We start from the raw sequence: 24,334 nt of genomic DNA, 5'->3' as shown, positions 1-24,334 counted from the left end.
ATTTTCAGAAAGTCATTTCTAACAGCTGTATAATGTTTCATCATCTTGATATAAAATACTATAATTTCTATGAATGGTGGGTGTTTTTATTTTCTCAAAATTAAATTCTATGAAATGCATGCTTTCTGGAGTTTGAATAATTTCAGAGCCATTTTGTATTTCCTCTCTGGTTTCTGAAAACATGACTGAATGAATTAATTTACTTGAACAGTAGGAGAAAGATGTTTAGAAAAAATGGAATGTAAAAAAATGGCACCTCTTAACATTTGACATATAATTTTCTAAATCAAACTATTCATCTGAAAATTTCAAAAATGTTTGTGCAACAGTGCATTAAACTTCATTTCAGTGTATAAGGTGTTTTATTCTTCCAAACTTTGTGAATATGAAGACTATGATAATATGGCAAATTGCTCTACTATTAACTTAGAGTCCAATATTTTATTTCTCATCTTTAAAAAGTTTTATCTTAATTTAGGGGACCGAAATGAATTTTCATTTGCATAAATATTTTAAATTTCAAAACAGTTCTCTACTTTCCTGTCTAATAATTCATCATGCTCAGCATTGAATATTTAGAAGGAGGGATACAAATAGGGTACTGGTAAGAGAGCTCCCATTTGTTCATGTTAACCAGCAATTGTATTTCTTCCTTGGCTAATATGGCTTCTAATATTTCCCTTTTCACGTGTTTATTAACCATTGTAGTAATAGAAACACCAAATATCTTGAGGTTAAGTCTAGCATAAACATTATGTTTTTGTTAATGAATTCCATTTACACTAGAGCTATTAGCAAGATTGATCTAGAATTACACTCTTAGCCCTAGAATTTAGCTTACTTCCATGTGAAAGTCAAGTATTGATTTTTGGTAGGTTTATTTCACATGCTTCAATAAAATAAACTCATGCCAACTTTAAGAAAGTAAGATTGTTTTACTTTTATATTCATATTATTTTACTAATTGTAACTTTAAAAAATCAAGGGTATTTCATATTTTTAAGGATATGGATAATGTACAAATCAAGGATTTCTTTACTCTTAGAGAAAAAATATATCTATAAGAAATGTTCCAAAAAAATTGAAGCTCTTTCTTATATATGTATAATGATAAAATATGATTATTGAACTCTATTTCAAATTTGGATGTATAAGAATTTAAAAACTCATTATTACTATTAACTAGTTATTCTTTCTTCTGTCTTCTGATAAACCTTGTTCAACCACTCCCCAACACACCACAAACATGTACTCAGGGATGGAAAACCATGAGTAGAAGTTCTAGATAAACCTTCCCATTTAATGGAAAATTAAGTGCTGAGTTAATCAGATGAATTAAGTATTAAAGTATTACAATGACTAATTTGAAATCCATCTGTCTGTGATTGTTTTCATCTGTACCTTTCTCTATAATTTTTTATCTCCCATCTGCCCAATTCCCTAAAATTGACTTTAATCTTGTTAAATAACAGTTACTCTTCCTTGAAAATCTATTTATAGTTACTTCTTTGACCTTTATAATTTTGTAATGCAGGCTATCATCTTAAGAACATCTTAATCTGAATTGGAGATGTTGATAAACAAAATCATTCTACCCAAACATGCAGGTGTAACTAGGACATGAGAGTTCTCCATGCAAATAATTTAGATCCTAGAATCCTTCTCCCTATAGTTAGTAGATGATATCACATGGTTATCTATGTACTAAAGGCTTACATGGTGTGGATATCCTGTGTTAATGTTCTCAAGTATGGTTACTAACTGTGTGATGTTGGCCAAGTTACTTAAATTCTCTTTTCATTAATTTCCCTCACATATAAAATGGGAAAATCAAGGTGTTGTGGTGAAGATACAATAAGCTAGTATATGTAAGATATTTAGAACAGTTCTTGGCATGTAGCAACTATTCAATAAATGTCAGATGTTATTATTCTCCTTAGTAGTAGTATTTATATTGTTGTTGCTATCATAATTATTAAGAGATATTTACTTAGTTAACCAAGTAATCAAATAGAAAAGGCACACCAAATGTTCTGGAGCAAGACTTTCCCCAAGTCTTACTGGAAGTAGGTACATAGTCTTAGCAATGATGTTTCAACTGTGAAACTACCATGTGTTCAGGTAAGAGACATCCTAATTATCTTTAGCTCTGGAACTAGCAGTGTAAACAAGAAAACATAAAAACAGATATACTTCAGTTGAGGAAGATTGGAACTATGTATGCACATCTGTCATCGATCCCACACTTGTGACCCTATGGAGACTGCTTAGAACCCTCAAGACACCTCCATCTAGAAGAACATACACATGTAGTGATCCAAATCATAGGGCAACTAGAAGTGGGAAAAATAGTGAGGTGTTCAAGCAAGAGATTTTTTTTCTCTATTAGAGCTCCAGAGCATTATTTTCTAATACTTGGCTTCACAAAAACTGATGCAAATCCAGTTAAGGAATGTTTTATTAGAAATGAGGGCAAATATGCTGCAGAGAGAGGAGATAAGGGACAAATGACCTCAGATAAGTGGAATACAATGTTTTTCTTAGCATGAACAAGTTTATTAATGAAGAAATGTTTCTGGTTTCTAGGTAGCACACTAGGTTAGTCAAGATGTTAAATCTCCCTAACTCAGGGAAATTCCATGAATCAATGTAGTCAATGGAAAAATGGCAGTACCAGAGAAAATGAAAATGTAATATTATCTCTTAAAATATAGAAAGTGTACTTCTAGGTATGTAACCTAGAGAAATACACGAGTTCAAGAAAATATGTGTACATACGTATGTTACCAAGGTCACCAAGTATAGATACGCAGCCTCTGTTTTGTTCCACAACACAGGGTCCCATTCACAGACACTATGTGAATGGTGCTCATTTGAGTTGTTCAACTATCATGAGCCTATTTATGGCAGCATTTAGGTAAATAAATCATGGCAAATGCACATCAAGGCTACTATATGTCTTTTAGATCTTTTAGAAACAATGAATTTGATGTATACCTGACAATATAAATGGCTTTCAAAAAATAGTGTATTGAAAGAAGGGCATTGCAATAAAATAGGTACAGTATGCTAACAATTATGTAAATTAGATAACACAAGAGAATACTATATATATTATGGATATATATATATACATACAAACCTATTTTTAAAAAAGATTTGAAGAAGACATACTGCTTTAGTCAGAATTCTTACTTTCAAGGATTAAGAAATACTTTGACTAACCAAAAGCTAAAAGGAATTTATTGGGGTTACTGGTATAACTCAAAAATTGCTAAGGTAACTGGACACAGGCTCAAAAAACAGGCAGAGCCATCAAGGGAAGACAGGCTGTAGGAAATGGCCAAGAACATGTTACAAGAACAGGTTGGATTTTATACTCCTGACACTACAGCCACAAAGCACTTTATCACCTGCATAATTCCTCACCTGGCTGTGGTTTTTTTAGTTACTCCTTTAATTTCATAATTCTGGGCAAGATCACCTCATTGGTTGAGCCTAATTCAAGATCATATACTTCTGACCACTCTGGCTGATGGACAGTAAGGAAATGGAAATATCTGTCACTTCAAATATAGGGTCAGAGAGTTGCCAGCCTTCCACTGAGACTTTAGCAATGAAGGATATTTCATAAATAAGAAAGGTGCTCAGGAACACAAAAAACAAAACAAAACAAAACAAAAACAAACAAAAAACACATTAAATGTCCAAAATTTATTTCAAACACTTCGAGTGCTTGCCAGGAGCTCAGGAATAGGCATCAATATCAATGGGGACTTCAGCTTTACCTGAAATGCCAGGACTTTAGAAAGAAAATGTTTTCTTTTGTTACATGTGAGGATTTGTCCTTTTTTCTCAGATGCTGATTTTTATAGAGAAGACTTCTAGTTCTCTTATGTTTCCTTCCACATGTGCTACCTCATTGCCATTTTGCTCAAATTTCTAGGATATTTTATCTCAAATTTTTCTCAACCATCTTTCATCAAGTGTGAGCTTCCTTATATGGCCCCTTGGCAAGGGGATCACCTGCCGTCAGTAACTTTAAGTTTTGTCTTTTGAGCTGCTTAGAATCTGAGATGAGTCTCTCCCAGTTTTCTGCTTAAGGAGCATAGCCCTAGTTTGTCAGTATTCTGAAGATGGGTATATATGCTTCCACTTAATTTTTCTGTTTTCATAACACGACCATCTTAGTCCAAAGGCATCTGTTTTACCCTCTCCCAAATAGAATCCTCCAGTCTCCTCCTAGGATGAATAAGGAAAGTCTCCTACACAGAGGAGAAGGGATCTGGTCTGATTCTCAAATAAACGGAAAAAATCTTCCTAATATTTCCCCCTTTTACACTCACTTTCAGAAGCACCTGGTAATGATGATTCTGATTATTTTTGAGGAGCACAATGAGAACAATGTAAACTCTGTGAGAACGGGGAGTTTTATCTTTTTTTTTTTGACAACTGTATCCCCAGAACCTAGAATGTAGGTGCCTGAAGCATAATACCTGTTCAATATATATTTACTGAGTTAAAGAAATAATATCTTCAAATTGGGTGAATGGTTATGGTAATGATCAAAGCTAAAAATGTTTATTATCATATATGTTGTCTAAACCAAAGCTGTTAGAAGAAATAATTTGATTTTATGATCTTTCCTGTAATTTGCTTTTATAAAACATTTTACTACTAGAAACACAAGTCTATAACATGTTAACTGCTATATTTTTTTCATTCATATAATCTCTATTGAAATAATCACTAAGAACCTATTTTTTAAAAAACAAAACAATAAAATAATTCAACCTGTGTTCCCAAATATGGAATATTTTAATTTAAAATTTATATTTTATGTGGAAAGATGTTTTTTCAATAAAAGTTGAATGATGGTATTGAGGGCAAATGTTTAAATATATCAAGTTTTTATCAAATGCTCCCATTTGTTTAACTTGGGACTGCTTATAAGGGAAGGATGGCATAAATTATATAAAATAGAAGATAAAAACAAAAAATCATGATCAACATTGCACATAACATGTGATATACCAATAACATGGATCTTACTGGTGTGTAGCTGATAAGTCCCAAGGGTTAATTATATTTGTATTTTGAAAAATTAGGCATCAATAACCATAGGCCATAGTAAGTGCATTTATATTTTTTAATAAAAATATATATTTGTCATTATAACGTAATCCTGGCTGTTGAATGAGAGTAACTAGATTCCTTCTTTTTCTTCCAATGCTGCTGTTGATTTTTTTAACTCAAGATAGCCCTCTACTGGACTATTGGATTTTTGAAATACAAACTAATTCTTTGCACAGGCATGTTCAGATTTTTTAAATGAATTATCTAAACTGTTTCTGCTAATTTCTAATAAACTATCCATGCCATGTTGCTGTTGGATTGTGATAAGGAAAACAACAAAAATATACATATCTATAAATTATTTAGAGAATTTCTTCTAAAATATCTTAACAGTAATCCTTTTTCCAAGTGCAAACCCAATCTCCATCCCTGCTCCCTTTACACTCAGCAGATAACTTCTCTTTTCCATATGTGATTGTTACATATAGGAAACTAACAGCTCCCACTGAAACAAGTGTAAAACCCTGGACAAGGAGACCCCAAGCGGCAGCCTTGCCCCTCCCTGCACCTGTGGGGGGTTCCATATTTTCTCTTATCCTGAATAAAACTCTGTAAATCCTCTACTACCTTGCTTGTTCATGAAGTTCATTCTTCGACTCCACAAACAAGGACCCCCGCATCACAGGGATGGGCAAGGCTGCCACCTGGGGTCTTGGTGTCTAGGGTTTTATGCCTATTTCAGTGGGAGCTGTTAGTTTCCTATAGGCTCAACCAGAATGCTAGCTGTGTTTTAACCTATTGTAAACTAATGGGCCGACATAACAATGGTCAGCAAGCTGTTCCATATCACTGGGTCCCAGTGAGTGGGGGGTACATTGTTTCATTGTTTCAAACTCAAGCACTCTGTTCTTGCTCTACATTCTTGAAGCCTCAGTAACACTGTGTCCTTCTCCAGGGCCCACACTGTACTCTAACTGGGCAGGGGTTACTCCCTGCTGCCTCCCTGTCTCATTCTCCCTTCTATGGGTGGAGACCCTAACTGATCTTAGAGCACTGGGTGATGACCACTCTAACTGCCTCACGCTGACAAGGGGCAATGAGAAGGGTGCAGTCAGGTCTCCATCACTGGCTGATCTAGGCGGCCTCAGAAAATGGACATTTCCATCCTGGGCTCCATTTCTATCGTGTGTAGTATTACTGCTTCTAGGAGAAATAGAACAAATTATGTTATTAGGTTAAGTAAACAGGGGCCAAATATTGGTATAAGAATAATGTTGAGCCCGATAAGTAGTGAGGCCATTTAGGAGGAGTTAGTGTTCAGAGTAGGGTCAGGAATTAATCCACATTTTTGGCATATTCTTTCATTTTCCCTAAGGGCCAAGAAGGGCCGTACATATGGCCCTTCCTTGAAGCAAAATTAATCTACTGCATGATCTTATTGTATTGAATACTTCCCTCAGGGGGCCAAGCTTCTCCATCAGAGAGTTTGTATTGAGTCCAGGTTTGTGTGCAGAACAAGATAAGGTGCTTCTTATTCAAGGTGTAGGGATCAAATACCCCAGTCCTTCAGAATGCACACCAGAGGCACGTCTGGCTTCAAACTTGAAGAGAAAGCTCCCATCTGGAAAAGAAAATGGGAACATGTGTTCAGCACCTGGCCTGAGGCTTCATACCGGGGTATCCCCATACAGATGGGAGGTTGAGGGAACAGCGATAATCTGCCCCCTCTCTGGCCCGCTGTACTTAATTGCTCCTTACCAGTGTGACCCATACCTTGATTTATCTCTTGTCTTCCCATAAAGCAAGGGTAGTCTCAGAGCTCTGCTTACAGTGGGACCTCACCAGTGTGTTTTTACTCTGCTCCTCCTGGGAGTTCAGATCCAGACCCTAGTTTCCTTTCCATGGGCCTTAGAATAGTACACTTGGGTGCAGAGTATGTAGATTTCCTCTATGTACTATTCAAAAAGCCTCCTCACACATAGCTCAACAAGGAAAGAGGGATATTTGTCTTTCTCACTGTAATGTTCTTTGGGGCTAATGCCCTTTGTATTTCAGGAGACTCTGTCAACTATAGGGTAGGGTCATCCCTTGAGAGGGCCCTGCCTGTCCAATCTAAGAGAATTAAGTGCAGGGACTGTGTGACTGCTCTCTGCCAAAGGAGAGGTTGGTATGAGTCACAAGCCTGTTCCGCTTCCATGGGGCTGCAGAAAAGGAAATGCTACAGCCCCAGGAGGGCTGTCTCCAAGGAAGAAAGTTTAGCAGGATAGAGCCATGGACAGAGTTCAAACAGGCCATTGGGATTCCAAGTACAATACTTGTAAGAGTATGGACCTATAATTTTGAGAAAGGTTTCCTTTCATGAGACTGGAATCAGCCTCCTTGAGAATTCCTGTGGGAACGTGGGGCTTGTGGGAGAGGTACCCCGAAATCTGGGGACTTTATGAGGACTGCCTTCTCTTTCTACATTCCTCTGCCAAGAATATGGAGGCCTGGAGTCAGTGATATATCTCCCTGACACAAAGCAGAAAGACTTTCCTCAGACATATTTCAACTAGAGACTGTGGCTTTTTTACAGGTCGGGCTCAGACTTCAGCTTGGTCACAGTCCAGCTCAATGATGCCAGAAAATGCCTCTAGAGTGTGGAATGGGCAAGGTGTCTTGAGTCCTATGCCTGTATGACCTAGGAGGATTAAATGTATAGCCTGTGTAAGGTCCTAAAGCCAGGTTATGGGCCTGAATGTGGGGTCCACCTAGCAAAACTCATTTACACTACACAAGATAAAGTGGCGCAGTCCCAAAGGGCCTCCTGGAATGAAGAGGAGGGGAACTCTTCCCAAGGCCAGAGATAGAAGTCAGACAGAGGTTGCCAAGGACAACTGTGAGGGAGAGAGCCAGTACTCTTAAACACCAGTTCCTGCCACTGCCTGGGAATTATCCTGCTAGTCACCCACTGTAGGAAATCACATTTATGCGATAGAGACAAAAAAGTGCAGTGTTAGAGTCAGGAGTAAAAGCGAAGTGTGGATCCCCAACCTTGCAATGGTGAGCACTGGGTTCTGTGAAATTGATGGAGGAGTCAAAGGCACACATAGAGCATGTAAAGGAAGTAGGGAGCACCTCTGCCTCACACTAAGGCCAGGGAGACCTGAAGAAGCAGGCTGAAAGTCAGAGAGAGAGAGGGAGGGAGGGAGACATGCCCCATGGATACCCGATTGGGCAGTCAGGGCCAGATTCCAGACACATGGACCTTTGAGAAGCTGCTGAAGTGTAGCCTCAGCCGGGACTCTTGCAATTGTCCATGGCTTTCCTCAGTCCATCACATCCAAGGAGAGCTTCTGAAGGGGAATCCTGGCCTCCACTCAGTTGACTTTCCCGGCTCCCAAGGGAGATGTGGGATCCACTGAGGAAAATGCAGAAGAACCTGTCACTCGAGACTTGAGATTGGCAGCCAAGCCAGTCCTATTTAAATGGCTGACAAGTGCCCAATGTTGCATGCCTAGACGGCTTCCTTGTATAAGGGGAGTGAAAGAGAAGGGAGAACTCGGATGCCAATACTCACCTCTGAAGATATCCTGGCAGAGCCCACAGAACTGATGCTGGAGCTCTTGTTAATGGAGTTGAAGAATGAACTTCGTGAATGAGCAAGGTAGGAGATTTATAGAGAAAGTTTTCTTCAGGATAAGAAAAAATACGGAACTCCCCACAGGTGCAGTGAGGGGCAGAACTGCCGCTTGGAGTCTTGGTGTCCAGGGTTTTATGTGTGTTGCAGTGGGAGTTTCCTGTAGGTTCAGCCAGAATGCCAGGTATATTTTAACCTATCTCTATTGTAAACTAATGAGCCTACGTAACTATAGTCATCAGGCTGTTCCATATCACTGTGTCCCTGTGGTGGGGTACATTGTTACATTGTTTCAACCTCAAGCACTCTGTTCTTGCTCAACATTCCTGAAGGAAGCCTCAGTAAGACTTTGTCCTTTTCCAGGGCCCACACTGTACTCTAACTGGGCAGGGGTTAGTCTCTGTTGTCTCCCTATCTCACCTGCACCTGTTGGGAGTTCTGTACTTTCTCTTAACCTGAATAAAACTTTCTCTGTACATCCCCTATCTTGCTTGCTCACGAAGTTCATTCTTCAACTTCGCGAACAAGAACACCGGCATCACTACCAAGAATGCTGTATAAGAGAGCAAAAGTGAGCTGACAAAATTTTGAAATCAAGACTCAAGGGAGTTTCAGAGTGATATGAATGAATCTGATAACAGCAGGCTAAGAACTGGCCTGACTGAGTCATTTTGGCAGATAGAGCAAAGACCCGGTCAAATATGTCACATCTCAGTGAAAAACAAAATACCAGATCCCTCTGCTCTAGATATATAGACATTTACACCCTGCTCTAATCTTAAATTATACTGTTTGGGGGATTGAGTTTGTTTTCCTCAGTTCTTGCCCCCTCCACAACAAAGAATTGAAGGGCAGAAACATGGTAGTGAAGTGGAACAAAGGTTTTATTTGAATACACTCTAAGGAAAGAACAGGCCAGAGTCAAGAAGGCAAAGGCAGGTTTACTTGAATAAAGCAGAGAAGAAGGAAATCTCATTGATGAGAACTTGCAAGCTCAAATCAGAGCTCTCAGTAACCCCTCCCTACTTATCTGAAATACGACAGAGAGAGTGAGGACTTGTGCTTAAAGTCTGGAAAATAGAATTGAAATAGCAAAATGATAAAGACACCACTGGAAGAGCATAAAGGCAAAACGTAAAACGCTGAGCATTAAGAAACCTTTTAAAAACACACACTCTAAGAAAGGAGAGTGCGGGCAACCTCAAAGAGGAGGTGCAGTTAAGGGCTTTGGGTTTTGTCCAGGCTTTCAAGAATGGGGCAAAGAGTAGGATTGGAGGTTTTTGGATGCAGGCTTGACTCGTGCTCTAATATCTCTCTCCAATGAGAGGCATTATGCCACTATCCACAATCAGTCCTCTGGATAATATCTGCAGCATAAGCTTCTTGTTCTTCTTCATGATAGTGGCTATCCGCAAGTAGTGGAAACTTATCAGTTAAGATGCTTGCCTTGCCTTAAGAAAGGGTATGTTATTGTCTTATTACTAAAGAATATGTTAAGTATTTAACTTCTCAAAATTCTGTTTTTAAAGTGGAACTTTAGCCTTAAGACGGAGTCCCTCCTGTTGTTACTATAGTATTTATATTTTGGCATTTTTAGGAAAATTAATCATGGTGCTTGTCCCATGTCTGCCCTATCTCACATACATTAGCTAGAGCAAGTCTCAAGGTCAGCTCAAATTCAGAGCATGTGGAATGAACTCACAGTGCAAAGGGCATTAACTGTAAGTCCTTTCTGGCTCTCTGGCTTTATCTGATTAACTCCCTGAGTTCTTGGGCCACACCCTCTTCTCATCCAGCTCAGATTTGTCTTTATGCCTAACAATACTGCCTTTGGGGAGATGAAGGAGAAGCAGGATTGTGTAGAGCTGAGCATTTAACTAAACAGACCAATAAAAAAAAACTCTGAGAAGTAATTATATCACCATTAGTGGGGAAGATTATGTTTACACTATTAAACAGTAATAGTGACCTTGAAAGCCTTGCTAATTTCATTCATACATGCATTTTTAGATACATTTTTGCACATCTGTGTCTATGACAATCAAATTTAATTATACTAAAATTAGTATCAAAAGACCATCTCCAAATAAATGTACAACAATAAATGAATGGTTGAATTAATTAATACATATCCATAAACAATATTAAAACAGTATTTTAAAAACAAGTCTCTTCAAGAAATGATGCTGCAACAATTGGAGAACATGAACAAAGTTAAGTCAAAATGGGTCATTTACCAAAATACACTGAGGAGGAGTGGGCCTTACAGAAAGAGGGTCCAGAAGTATGTGCAATGATTCCCCACAATTCTCTGACAGAGAGCTGGAATGGACATTCACAGGGTGGATTTAATAAGTCCTTCACAGATGATGGCTGCTATTGATATGAAATTGAAACAAAGAAACTAGAGATTGCATAGTTCTGAGAGAAATTAGAGTTATAGTCCAGGCTGAGATTAACACCTCATTAAAACCTTGGTACTTTGCTGAAATATCAGTAAGTCTAAGCATTAGGCAAAAGGATTCACCTCTATAGCAGAGATCAGTGACATTTTTTGTAAACATGCAGTGTATTAATTTGTTAGGGCTGCTGTACAAAATACCATTATTAGGTGGACTTAAACCACAGAAATCAATTTTTCTCACAGTTTTTGGACACTAGAAATCCAACACCAAGGTGTCAGCAAGTTTAAGATCTCCTGCTCCCTGTGTTCTCACATGATTTTTTTCTCCATTAGAGCACATCTACTATCTCTATTTGTGTCCAAATCTCCTCTTATTACTATAAGGACACCAGTCACATTGAAATAGGTGTAACTTAATCACCTATTTTTAAAGGCCCTGCCTTCAAATACAGTCATTTTCTGAGGCACTTTTGATTAGGACTTCAACCTGTGAAATTTTGGAGGGTCACAATTCAGCCCACAACAGCCAGATATAGAGATGAATTTTGAAATAAAACATACAGCAACATTACAGAATTAACCCCAAACATAACAATAACTTTTATTAAATATAACTAAACTAAATACTTCAAATAAAATGCATAGGTCATCAAACTAGTTAAAAATGCAAGACCCATTCAATGCCAACTTCAAAAGACACACTTCAAATATAAACATACAGATTGTGAAAAAAAAGTAAACCAACTACACAAATGTTAAGCATAAGATAGTTGGTATTACTATATTAATATCAAACAAAATATTCCAGAGCTAAAAAGAAACAGTTTACAATGATAAGATAAATTTAACAGAAACACAGCAATATTAAACGTGCATGAATGATGCCGGGGTTCTTGTTTGCGGAGCCAAAGAATGAACTTCACAAACACTCAAGGTAGGAAAGCAAGGCAGAGGCTTTTATTTAGAAAGTGAGAGGACAGAGCTCCTGGCTCACGTCAGGAGGGGAGAAGAGAGCCTGTGATGGTGCATTGTCTAGGGGATTTATCATCAGTTGAGGATTTTCAGGAATATGGGTAAGGGCTAGGGGTGCAGACTTGTACCACCTGCCCTGCTCCCAAGGTGGGCTAGGTTGTTGTCTGTTTGCTAGGGCTGTTTATAGTTGAGATACAGTGAAGTCACGGGTTATGCTGAGATACCGTTCTTTATTTGCAGAACACTCAAACATTCCAGGCCAAGTTGCTCCTGACCTTTTAAGCTTTAACTGATCTCACTGAAGATGTCTATATTCCTAGTCTGGTATCTTTACCATAGAGAATTAGGTGTGACCTTGACTTTGCATAATGTTTAACACAGAGTTTCGATAGGGACCTCTTTGCACAGTTACATTTCTCTGACTATAAATATTCTGCCTTGCTTTTTCTGGAGGATCTCAACCTACTCTGAATACACCCATGGTCCCTGTCTCATGAATCTAATATCAGAGCTTCAAAAACATAAAACAAAAGTGGACAGAGCTCAAGGGAAAATAGACAAATCAATAATCATTTCAGGGATTTTAATGCCTCTTATGGAGAGGAACAAATAGGCAAAATGTCACTAGAAATATAAAAGATCTGAACAGCATGGTTAATGACCTTGACCTAGATGACAATTTCAAATTTCTATAGCCTCAGAACAGCAAAATACACATTCTTTTCAAGTACAGGTGAAGCATTCATCACAATAACCATGTGCTAAATCATAAAAAAACTCAGTATATTTGAAAAGGTTGGAATCCTACAGATTATGTTTTCTGACCATAATAAAATTAAATTAGACATCAGTAACAATAAATCAAGTATGCCTCAAGTAATCAGAATGTAAATGACACACTTCTAATAATCCACAGGTGATGGGAAATTAGAAAAAAAATAAGTAATAATGAAAACATGTATCAAAATATATAGGATGCAGCTAAAAGTAATGCTATCAGGAAATTTCTTTTATTAGAAGTTTATGTTATGAAAGAAGAACCTAAATTTCCACCAAAACAAGATAGACAAGGAAAAAATTAAACCCAAAGTAAATATGAAGAAAAAAAGGATAAGAATAAAAAACAATGAAACTGTAAACATACAAACAATAAAGGAAAATAGACACAGAGAGTGTTTTCTTGAAAAAATTGATAAAATAAAAAAACCCTAGTAAAAATCAAGGAGGGAAAGGGGAGAAAACACAAATTACTCTCACTGGGAATGGAAGAAGAAATACAATTACAGATCCTAAAGATACTAAAAGAAAAAGAAGGAAATTTTATAAAAATCTTTATGCCAATATGATAAACTCTTAGATGACATTGACAACTTCCTTGAAAAAAAGCAACAGAATTAGAAATAGAATATCAACTCTTTATCAAAAAAAATTTTCACGAAGGGATCACTAGCTGTGCAGAAAATGATTACTAACAGCAAAGTAAATGAAAATCATAAGGCAGTGATGGTAATAAAATGTAAGACAATGAAAGTTTTATGTGTTTGGCACTGGGAAAATACAGATTTAAGGGGAGAGAAACATCTGTTTTTACTTGGATCTGAGATCTGTGTGGTCAGAACAAAAACTGAAAAATTTCATAGGATGAAAATTAAATATCTTTGACTGCAGAGATTTACAGTAAAATATGTCTGAACCAGGCAACTGGCTTTGTACTTAAGCTTCCAAATTTGACTAAATTTTATGCCAATATGATAATAAAATAAAATTTGGATTTATTAATTTAAGATAGTCAGAGGTATCACTGATATTTTGTTGATATTTTTAAGAAAAATTAAAATTAAAATTGCTGTTCTTATTTTCAGTTTAGCACCAGATTTTGGAATCCATAATACAAAAACACTTTGGAGGATCCTTGTTTAACTATGTTAGTAAAGACTATTTCAGAAGAGAAATCAATAAAATATATGGGGAAAAAAGGAAAATAAAAAATAGTAAAATTGTAACTTTCACTCTTTATAAAAATTATGAAAAAATTTAAAATATGAATTATATTATAAAATGTTGGGGAGGGCAGAGCCAGGATGGCAGCATGAGTAGAGCAGTGGAAATCAACTCACAAAAACACGTAGAGCTATGAAAATACAACAGAAAACTTTTCCTAAAATAGAGAACAGAGGACACAGGAAAACATCCAGACCACATCCACACCTGCAAGAACCCAGCACCTTGCGAAGGGGGAGAGGAAGGCCACAAACCAACAAGAAGGGAAGCTCTTCCAGCGGTCACTCGTACCAGCTCTGCAAACTATATCTATTACCATGAAAAGGCAAAACTACAGGCAGACAAAGATCACAGAGACAACACCTGAGAAGGAGACAGACCTAACCAGTCCTCCTGAAAAAGAATTCAAAATAAAAATCATGAACATGCTGACAGAGATGCAGAGAAAAATGCAAGAGCAATGGGATGAGATGCAGAGAAAAATGCAAGAGCAATGGGATGAAGTCTGGAGGGAGATCACAGATGTCAGGAAGGAGATCACAGAAGTGAAACAATCCTGGAAGGATTTATAAGCAGAAAGGATAAGATGCAAGAGGCCATTGAAGGAATAGAAGCCAGAGAACAGGAACGTATAGAAGCTGACATAGAGAGAGATAAAAGGATCTCCAGGAATGAAACAAAACTAAGAGAACTATGCGACCAATACAAAAGAAATAATATTAGTATTATAGGGGTATCAGAAGAAGAAGAAAGAGGAAAAGGGATAGAAAGTGTCTTTGAAGAAATAATTGCTGAAAACTTCCCCAAACTGGGGGAGGAAATAATCGAACAGACCATTGAATTACACAGAACCCCGAACAGAAAGGATCCAAGGAGGACAACACCAAGACACATAGTAATTAAAATGGCAAGGATCAAGGACAAGGAAAGAGTTTTAAAGGCAGCTAGAGAGAAAAAGGTCACCTATAAAGGAAAACCCATCAGGCTAACATCAGACTTCTCGACAGAAAGCCTACAGGCCAGAAGAGAATGGCATGATATATTTAATGCAATGAAACAGAAGGGCCTTGAACAAAGGATACTGTATCCAGCATGACTATCATTTAAATATGATGGCGGGATTAAACAATTCCCAGACAAGCAAAAGCTGAGGGAATTTGCTTTCCACAAACCACCTCTACAGGGCATCCTACAGGGACTGCTCTAGATGGGAGCACTCCTAAAAAGAGAACAGAACAAAACACACAACATATGAAGAATGGAGGAGGAGGAATAAGAAGGAAGAGAAGAAAAGAATCTCCAGACAGTGTATATAACAGATCAATAAGTGAGCTAAGTTAGGCAGTAAGATACAAAAGAAGCTAACTTGAACCTTTGCTAACCACGAATGTAAAGCCTGCAATGGCAATAAGTACATATCTCTCAATAGTCACCCTAAATGTAAATGGACTTAATGCACCAATCAAAAGACACAGAGTAATAGAATGGATAAAAAAGCAAGACCCATCCATATGCCGCCTACAAGAAACTCACCTTAAACCCAAAGACGAGCATAGACTAAAAGCCAAGGGATGGAAAAACATATTTCAGGCAAACAACAGTGAGAAGAAAGCAGGGGTTGCAGTACTAATATCAGACAAAATAGACTTCAAAACAAAGAAAGTAACAAGAGATAAAGAAGGATACTACATAATGATAAAGGGCTCAGTCCAACAACAGGATATAACAATTCTAAATATATATGCACCCAATACAGGAGCACCAGCATATATGAAGCAAATACTAACAGAACTAAAGAGGGAAATAGACTGCAATGCATTCATTGCAGGAGACTTCAACACACCACTCACCCCAAAGGATAGATCCACTGGGCAGAAAATAAGTGAGGACACACAGGCACTGAACAACACACTAGAACAGATGGACCTAATAGACATCTATACAACTCTACATCCAAAAGCAACAGGATATACATTCTTCTCAAGTGCACATGGAACATTCTCCAGAATAGACCACATACTAGCTCACAAATAGAGCCTCAGTAAATTCCAAAATATTGAAATTCTACTAACCAATTTTTCAGACCACAAAGGTATAAAAGTAGGAATAAATTCTACAAAGAAAACAAAAAGGCTCACAAACACATGGAGGCTTAACAACATGCTACTAAATAATCAATGGATCAATGAACAAATCAAAATAGAGATCAAGGAATATATAGAAACAAATGACAACAACAACACTAAGCCCCAACTTCTGTGGGACGCAGCGAAAGCAGTCTTAAGAGGAAAGTATATAGCAATCTAGGCACACTTGAAGAAGAAAGAACAATCCCAAATGAATAGTCTAACATCACAATTATCAAAACTGGAAAAAGAAGAACAAATGAGACCTAAAGTCAGCAGAAGGAGGGACATAATAAAGATGAGAAAAGAAATAAATAAAATTGAGAAGAATAAAACAATAGCAAAAATCAACGAAACCAAGAGCTGGTTCTTTGAGAAAATAAGCAAAATAGATAAGCCTCTAGCCAAACTTATTAAGAGAAAAAGAGAATCAACACAAATCAACATAATCAGAAATGAGAATGGAAAAATCACGACAGACTCCACAGAAATACAAAGAATTATTAAAGACTACTATGAAAACCTATATGCTAACAAGCTGGAAAACCTAGAGGAAATGGACAACTTCCAGAAAAATACAACCTCCCAAGACTGACCAAGGAAGAAAAACAAAAGTTAAACAAAACAATTACGAGCAAAGAAATTGAAACGGTAATCAAAAAACTACCGAAAAACAAAACCCCAGGGCCAGACGGATTTACCTCGGAATTTTATCAGACACACAGAGAAGACATAATACCCATTCTCCTTAAAGTGTTCCAAAAAATAGAAGAAGAGGGAATACTCCCAAACTCATTCTATGAAGCCAACATCACCCTAATACCAAAACCAGGCAAACACCCCACCAAAAAAGCAAATTACAGACCAATATCCCTGATGAATGTAGATGCAAAAATACTCAATAAAATATTAGCAAACAGAATTCAACAGTATATCAAAAGGATCATACAACATGACCAAGTGGGATTCATCCCAGGGATGCAAGGATGGTACAACATTTGAAAATACATCAAAATCATCCACCACATCAACAAAAAGGACAAAAACCACATGATCATCTCCATAGATGCTGAAAAAGCATTTGACAAAATTCAACATCCATTCATGATAAAAACTCTCAGCAAAACGGGAACAGAGGGCAAGTACCTCAACATAATAAAGGCCATATATGATAAACACACAGCCAGCGTTATACTGAACAGCAAGAAGCAGAAAGCATTTCCTCTGAGATCGGGAACAAGACAGGGATGCCCACTCCCCCCCCCTGTTATTTAACATAATACTGGAAGTCCTAGCCACGGCAATCAGACAAAACAAAGAAATACAAGGAATCCAGGTTGGTAAAGAAGAAGTTAAACTGTCACTATTTGCAGATGATATGATACTGTACATAAAAAACCCTAAAGACTCCACCCCAAAACTATTAGAACTGAGATCGAAATACAGCAAAGTTGCAGGATACAAAATTAACACACAGAAATCTGTAGCTTTCCTATACACTAACAATGAATCAATAGAAAGAGAAATCAGGAAAACAATTCCATTCACCATTGCATCAAAAAGAATAAAATACCTAGGAGTAAACCTAACCAAAGAAGTGAAAGACTTATACTCTGAAAACTACAGTCACTCTTAAGAGAAATTAAAGGGGACACTAATAAATGGAAACTCATCCCATGCTCATGGCTAGGAAGAATTAATATCGTAAAAATGGCCTTCATGCACAAAGCAGTATACAGATTTGATGCAATCCCTCTCAAATTACCAGCAACATTCTTCAATGAATTGGAACAAATAATTCAAAAATTCATATGGAAACACCAAAGACCCCGAATAGCCAAAGCAATCCTGAAAAAGAAGAATAAAGTAGGGGGGATCTCACTCCCCAACTTCAAGCTCTACTACAAAGCCATAGTAATCAAGACAATTTGGTACTGGTACAAGAACAGTGCCACAGACCAGTGGAACAGATTAGAGACTACAGAAATTAACCCAAACATATATGGTCAATTAATATTTGATAAAGGAGCCATGGACATACAATGGCAAAATGACAGTCTCTTCAACAGATGGTGCTGGCAAAACTGGACAGCTACATGTAGGAGAATGAAACTGGACCATTGTCTAACCCTATATACAAAGGTAAACTCAAAATGGATCAAATACCTGAATGTAAGTCATGAAACCATTAAACTCTTGGAAAAAACATAGGCAAAAACCTCTTAGACATAAATATGAGTGACCTCTTCTTGAACATATCTCCCCGGGCAAGGAGAACAACAGCAAAATTGAGCAAGTGGGACTACATTAAGCTGAAAAGCTTCTATACAGTGAAAGACACCAGCAATAGAACAAAAAGGAACCCTACAGTGTGGGAGAATTTATTTGAAAATGACAGATCCGATAAAGGCTTGACGTCCAGAATATATAAAGAGCTCACATGCCTCAACAAACAAAAAACTAATAACCCAATTAAAAAATGGGCAGAGGAACTGAACAGACAGTTCTCTAAAAAAGAAATACAGATGGAAAACAGACATATGAAAAGATGCTCCACATCGCTAATTATCAGAGAAATGTAAATTAAAACTACAATGAGGTATCACCTCACACCAGTAAGGATAGCTACCATCCAAAAGACAAACAACAACAAATGTTGGCGAGGCTGTGGAGAAAGGGGAACCCTTCTACACTGCTGGTGGGAATGTAAATTAGTTCAACCATTGTGGAAAGCAGTTTGGAGGTTCATCAAAATGCTCAAAACAGACCTACCATTTGACCCAGGAATTCCACTCCTAAGAATTTACCCTAAGAACGCAGCAATCAAGTTTGAGAAAGACAGATGCACCCCTATGTTTATCGCAGCACTATTTACAATAGCCAAGAATTGGAAGCAACCTAAATGTCCATCTGTAGATGAATGGATAAAGAAGATGTGGTACATATACACAATGGAATACTACTCAGCCATAAGAAGTGGAAAAATCCAACCATTTGCAGCAACATGGATGGAGCTGGAGAGTATTATGCTCAGTGAAATAAGCCAAGCGGAGAAAGAGAAATACCAAATGATTTCACTCATCTGAGGAGTATAAGAACAATGGAAAAACTAAAGGAACCAAACTGCAGCGGATTTACAGAACCCAAAAATGGACTAACAGGTACCAAAGGGAAAGGAACAGGGAGGATTGGTGGGCAGGGAGGGATAAGAGGGCCGAAGAAGAAGGGGGGTATAAAGATTAGCATGCATGGTGGGGGAGGAAGAAAGGGGAGGGTGGGCTGCACAACACAGAGAGGACAAGTAGTGATTCTACAACATCTTGCTAAGCTGATGGACAGTAACCGTAATGTGGTTGTTAAGGGGGACCTGATATAGGGGAGAGCATAGTAAACCTAGTATTCTTCATGTAAGTGTAGATTAAAGATTAAAGAAAAAGAAAGAAAGAAAAGGGAGATTACTCCTTGATAGGATAAAACTATTGGTAAATCAAAGATCAACGCATGCTTTAAATATCCTTAATGTTGATCACTTAAAGGGTGTCAGATGATCAGCTATGGAGGTACTCTTTTCTGATAATATTCCTTTCTCTTAATAAAAAAAAAAAGCAGTTCCTGTGTGCTGACCTCCAATGAGTTCTTCACAGTGGTATAGAGGGCATGTCAAAGTGTGGGCAAAGGGTCTGTTTGTTTCTGTGCAGAAGTTCAAGGCCTAGTTTGGCTACCCAGAAAATGAACTAAGATATGATATGAGGAGGAGCTTCCAGCAGCAGCACTCTCTGGAGGACTTGTGCCAGGGGGATGATCAACAAAAAGCCTCCACAGGGATCCGGGTGATGCTGTGGTTGTGGCTGCATCCACCCCACCATTTCCTGGACTTGCCATTGGAATGAGGAGGGAGATGTCTAGGCTGGCATGTGCATACAGTGAGACAACGAATTTGACCGGATCTGTACTGTTGGAACTCAACCAGGAGTTGGGAAGGGTGCAAGTTGTACCACTCCAAAATCTTATGACTATAGACTATCTACAGTTAAAAGAACATATGGGATGTGAACAGATCCCAGAAATGGGCTGCTTCAATTTGTCTGATTTCTCTCAGACTGTTCAAGTACAGTTGGACAATATCCATCATATCATAGACAAATATTCACAAATTCCTAGGGTGCCTAAATGGTTTTCTTGGCTTCACTGGAGATGGATGGTAATTATAGGTTTGCTTTGTTTTTGTCACCGTATTCCTATTATGTTAATATGTGTGTGCAAATTAGTTAGTAGTTTAAAACCTATACATACTTAAGGTACTCTACAAGAAGATATGTCAAAAAAATAATCAATCCTCCCATGTTTTCTTCCATATGCTACCTCTATAGCTTTTCTTTTTCCTTCCTAAGTACAACCCTTAAATAGAATTCGTGCCTCATATCGAATTTACCGAGTATCATAATTCCTCCTGGTGGTAAAGATACCTCGAGAAAAGTGCTGGTCATAGAAGCCACAGGGCATAAATCTGCAAAGAAGTAAAAAGCTAACCTTTTCAAACAATATGGCTTCTCTCTCACTTACCAACTTTACATTTCCCTGTATGGCCCCGGAAGATGACTGGTTAGCCAGAGACGGGTAAGATTCCTCAAGGGAGGAACAACCTAAGACAGGCACAGTCTCAGGGGGGCCATCAGGTGAGAAATTGGGGATCAACAGAGGTGAGGCTCAGAACCTCATCCCCCCTGCTTTGAGAGAAATCTTCTGCATCCGTGGATGTTTTGCTGGCCTTGTCTTGCTTGGATTAATACTTAGTCCATAGGCACACACCTGATCATCTACATTTGCCCTCTTACAGCACTGAACTATGTTTTCTACCTTTATCTTGCATCTACCTACCACTTCAGCATTTTATTAAAAATAAAAATAATAATAATAATAAAGGGAGAAATGTGGGATCAACATATAAATCAAGTATAAAAATCAAACGAATACTCATATTTGACCTGATTGTTTATAGTTCTTAATGCGTGATCAAAACCGAAAGTTTCTGTGATGAATGCCCTTGTACTGTTCACCATGTAAGAATTTATTCACTATGTAAGAATTCGTTCACCATGTAAGAACTTGTTCTTTATGCTTCAGAAGATTGGAGACTGACGAGAATTGGGCTTGAGATGGATTAATGATTGTGCATTGAGCATTGACCCCCCTATACAGAATTTTGTTGTTGTTGACAACCATTTGATCGATGAATATGAGAGATGCTCTCTCAAATATATATATATATATATATATATATATATATATGAAGTGTGTCATAATGCATGAGTAAAACCAAAAGTTTCTGTGATGACTACCCTTGTACTGTTCACCATGTAACTTATTTACTATGTAAGAATTTGTTCTCCATGTAAGAACTTGTTTGCTATGCTTTAGAAGATTGGAGACTGACGAAATTTAGGCTTGGGGTGGATTAATGATTGTGCATTGAGCATTGACTCCTGTATGCAGAATTTTATTGTTGTTAACAACCATTTGATCAATAAATATGAGAGATGCCCTCTCAAAAAAAAAAAAAAGTACGCACTTCCAATTGTAAAATAAATAAGTAACCGGGATGTAATGTATAGCATAAGGAATATAGTCAAAATATTGTAACAACTTTGTATGGTGATAGCTGGTAGCTAGAATTATCATGTATAGAAATGTTGAATCACTGTGTTGTACACCTGAAACTAATGTAATACTGTGTGTCAACTACCCTTCAATAAAAAATAATTTTAAAAAATGTTGGGGAGAATTGTATTCTTTATTGCTGGAATATATATGAAATATGGAAGTGCAGTAAATAACTTACAAAGACATGCCAAAGCAGTGACAGTTGACATAAGGCAACTTAATAAAACAGGAATTTCAAACACCAAAATTCTATTACACAGAGACATTGAGATATTACATGCTTTCATCAAACTTTCTTCTACTTCCATGCTTTGTAATGTGTCTTAAGATAGATAATCACATTTTGAAGATGACCTATGATTCCAATTACAGTTTTTAACATCTACAATGACTAATGTTTTTCAGAACTTAATTACTTGATCTCTCTGAAAGATTCGACTCTATTAATTTCTTGATAGTTTTTCTCACTTACCTTCAAAGCTTCAGCAGCACAGCTTTTCCTGGTTCTCCTCCTATTATACATCCTCTCCTTAGTTACTGTCATGGCTCTTTATAAAGGATTAGCTGGGGCTTGGACTAGAGGATAGATGGATGGAGACCTAGGAGATTGCACTTGACTCAGGATCATTGGTCTAGGTCCATAAAGGAGGAGAAGAAACTGAAAGAAAAAAGGAGGGAGTGGAGGAGGAGGATGAAGAGGTAGAAATGTGACCAGCTCCCAGGACAGTTAAATTGAACACAGACTGCTTTTATGAAAAGTATCTTAAGATTTCATAATTTTGTTTCCTATTATATGTTTTACAATCAATTGTTTGTTTAAAACCTCTTTCCCTGCAGTGGATTCCTTAAATGATAGAAGCAAAAGTACATAAAATTTGCTGTTATGTCCTAGTTAGAGCACAAAATGAGAGATATACTGACTGTAAGATAAATTCTAACTGAAATAAGCAGGCGACAAGAGGCAACAAAGGGTAAGGCAGTTTATTTGAGCGCAATCCCGGGTGAGGTTCATTTGTTCATAATGGGTAATGACTTGATCTGGCTACTTCCGGCTGACAAGGGGCCATTTTTTCTGAAGTGTAGTTGGCACCTGTGGAGCAGGATGGTGGCAAGACCAGAAGAGAAGGGGAACAAGATGGTGGAGAGAGAGAGAGAGAAGGAGGGGTGAGGACATGAACATTGAGGAAGGGAGCTGGCCCCCATGGTGGGCCTGGAGGAGTAGGAAGGGGGGTAGCCGAGATCCTCCACTGAGTCTGTCAGAGAAAAGCCTCACCAATAGAGATTGGTGGTCCTTGGCAGAGGCCTGGGCTAACAAAACTTGGGAAGGAGTAAATTTAACACATACATCTGCGCAGGCACACAAAGTCCAAAAAGCCTGCACATATAGGATTTCACTCCACTTTCCCCTCTGGTGGCAATAATTAGTCAAGTCAGTGAGGAGGCCAAAATCGAAAGTTCCCTCAGGGGCCAGTGAGATTGGTTGTCCAAGGGATACTGAGGCCAGGCCTGAGAGCAAAGGAAGACTAGCTTCCATTTGTGAACTTACGGGACAAATATAGAGTAGCCAAATAAGAAATGAGACACCGCAACGGGGTCTGAGCCTCCGCTTTTGAAGGCTGGTTCCCCATGTCTGCATCATCCCCCAACTAATCCCGCTGAGAGGAGCACCCAGCATCCTATGCATGCCAAGTCAGGGAAGGCATCCTGGGAGCCTGGGTGAGGGACGTCTCCCACACCACAGGGCCAGGTGCAGGCCAGATGCCAGCAGACATCCTGGGGCCTGGGTTAGGGATGTCTCCCGCACCACAGGGCCAGGGGCAGGCTGGATGTCCACAGAGGGTGGGCCGGATGCCCAGGGGCCAAATGCCCCAACCTGGACATAGCTACGATTTTGAAAAGACCTGGTGAAATGGAGTTAGGAAGGGAAGCAGATTGGGGGAAACTGAGGGACTCACTGGAAAACAGTCCATGCAGAGGAGAGCAGGCTGAGGTCCTGGGTCAGGGAAGGAGGGGGCAGGGCCACTGTTGGCCAGTCAAGGCCCCATGCTCACACCCCTTCCCAGGTTTCGGCACCAAATGTAAGATAAATTCTAACCAAAATAAGCAAGTGATGAGAGGCAACAAAGGTCCAGGCAGTTTATTTGAGCACAATCCCTGGTGAGGTTCAGCAGTCTGCACCGGGACAGGCTGGAGAAGTCACGGAACTAGATAAGCAGGGAGTTTTTATAAGCACAGGGAAGGGAGGGGGAGTGGGCCATGCCAGGGCTATGTGGGGAATTTTTATTGGCTCAGGGTCAGGTGATGGACAGCCAGAGGCCTCCTCCTTCTGGATGGAGGGGGTCTGCATCCAGGGCTTGTCGGCACATCATGGGACTGGAATCCAGGAAGAGCTGTCAGTTCCTTCCTTATATGGCACACAGCTATTTGGTGCTGTCTTTGTTCCACTTGCACTGTCCTTGCTTTGCTCCCTCCTGT

General features: G+C 38.4%; 1 protein-coding gene across 1 annotated transcript in view; it reads right to left on the bottom strand.

The window, feature by feature from the left end:
* Positions 1–22,403, bottom strand: part of KLHL4 (kelch like family member 4) — a 73,537-nt gene extending 51,134 nt beyond the window's left edge. The window contains 1 exon segment of the mRNA XM_073227510.1: positions 22,332–22,403. Coding sequence (XP_073083611.1) covers positions 22,332–22,403 — 72 coding nt within the window.
* Between the last annotated feature and the right edge of the window lie 1,931 nt (positions 22,404–24,334).

Source organism: Manis javanica, chromosome X (assembly GCF_040802235.1).
Source record: "Manis javanica isolate MJ-LG chromosome X, MJ_LKY, whole genome shotgun sequence".
In the NCBI taxonomy this organism is placed as follows: domain Eukaryota; kingdom Metazoa; phylum Chordata; class Mammalia; order Pholidota; family Manidae; genus Manis; species Manis javanica.
The sequence above is the reverse complement of the archived record's forward strand: the minus strand, read 5'-3'. Positions and strand labels throughout refer to the sequence as shown.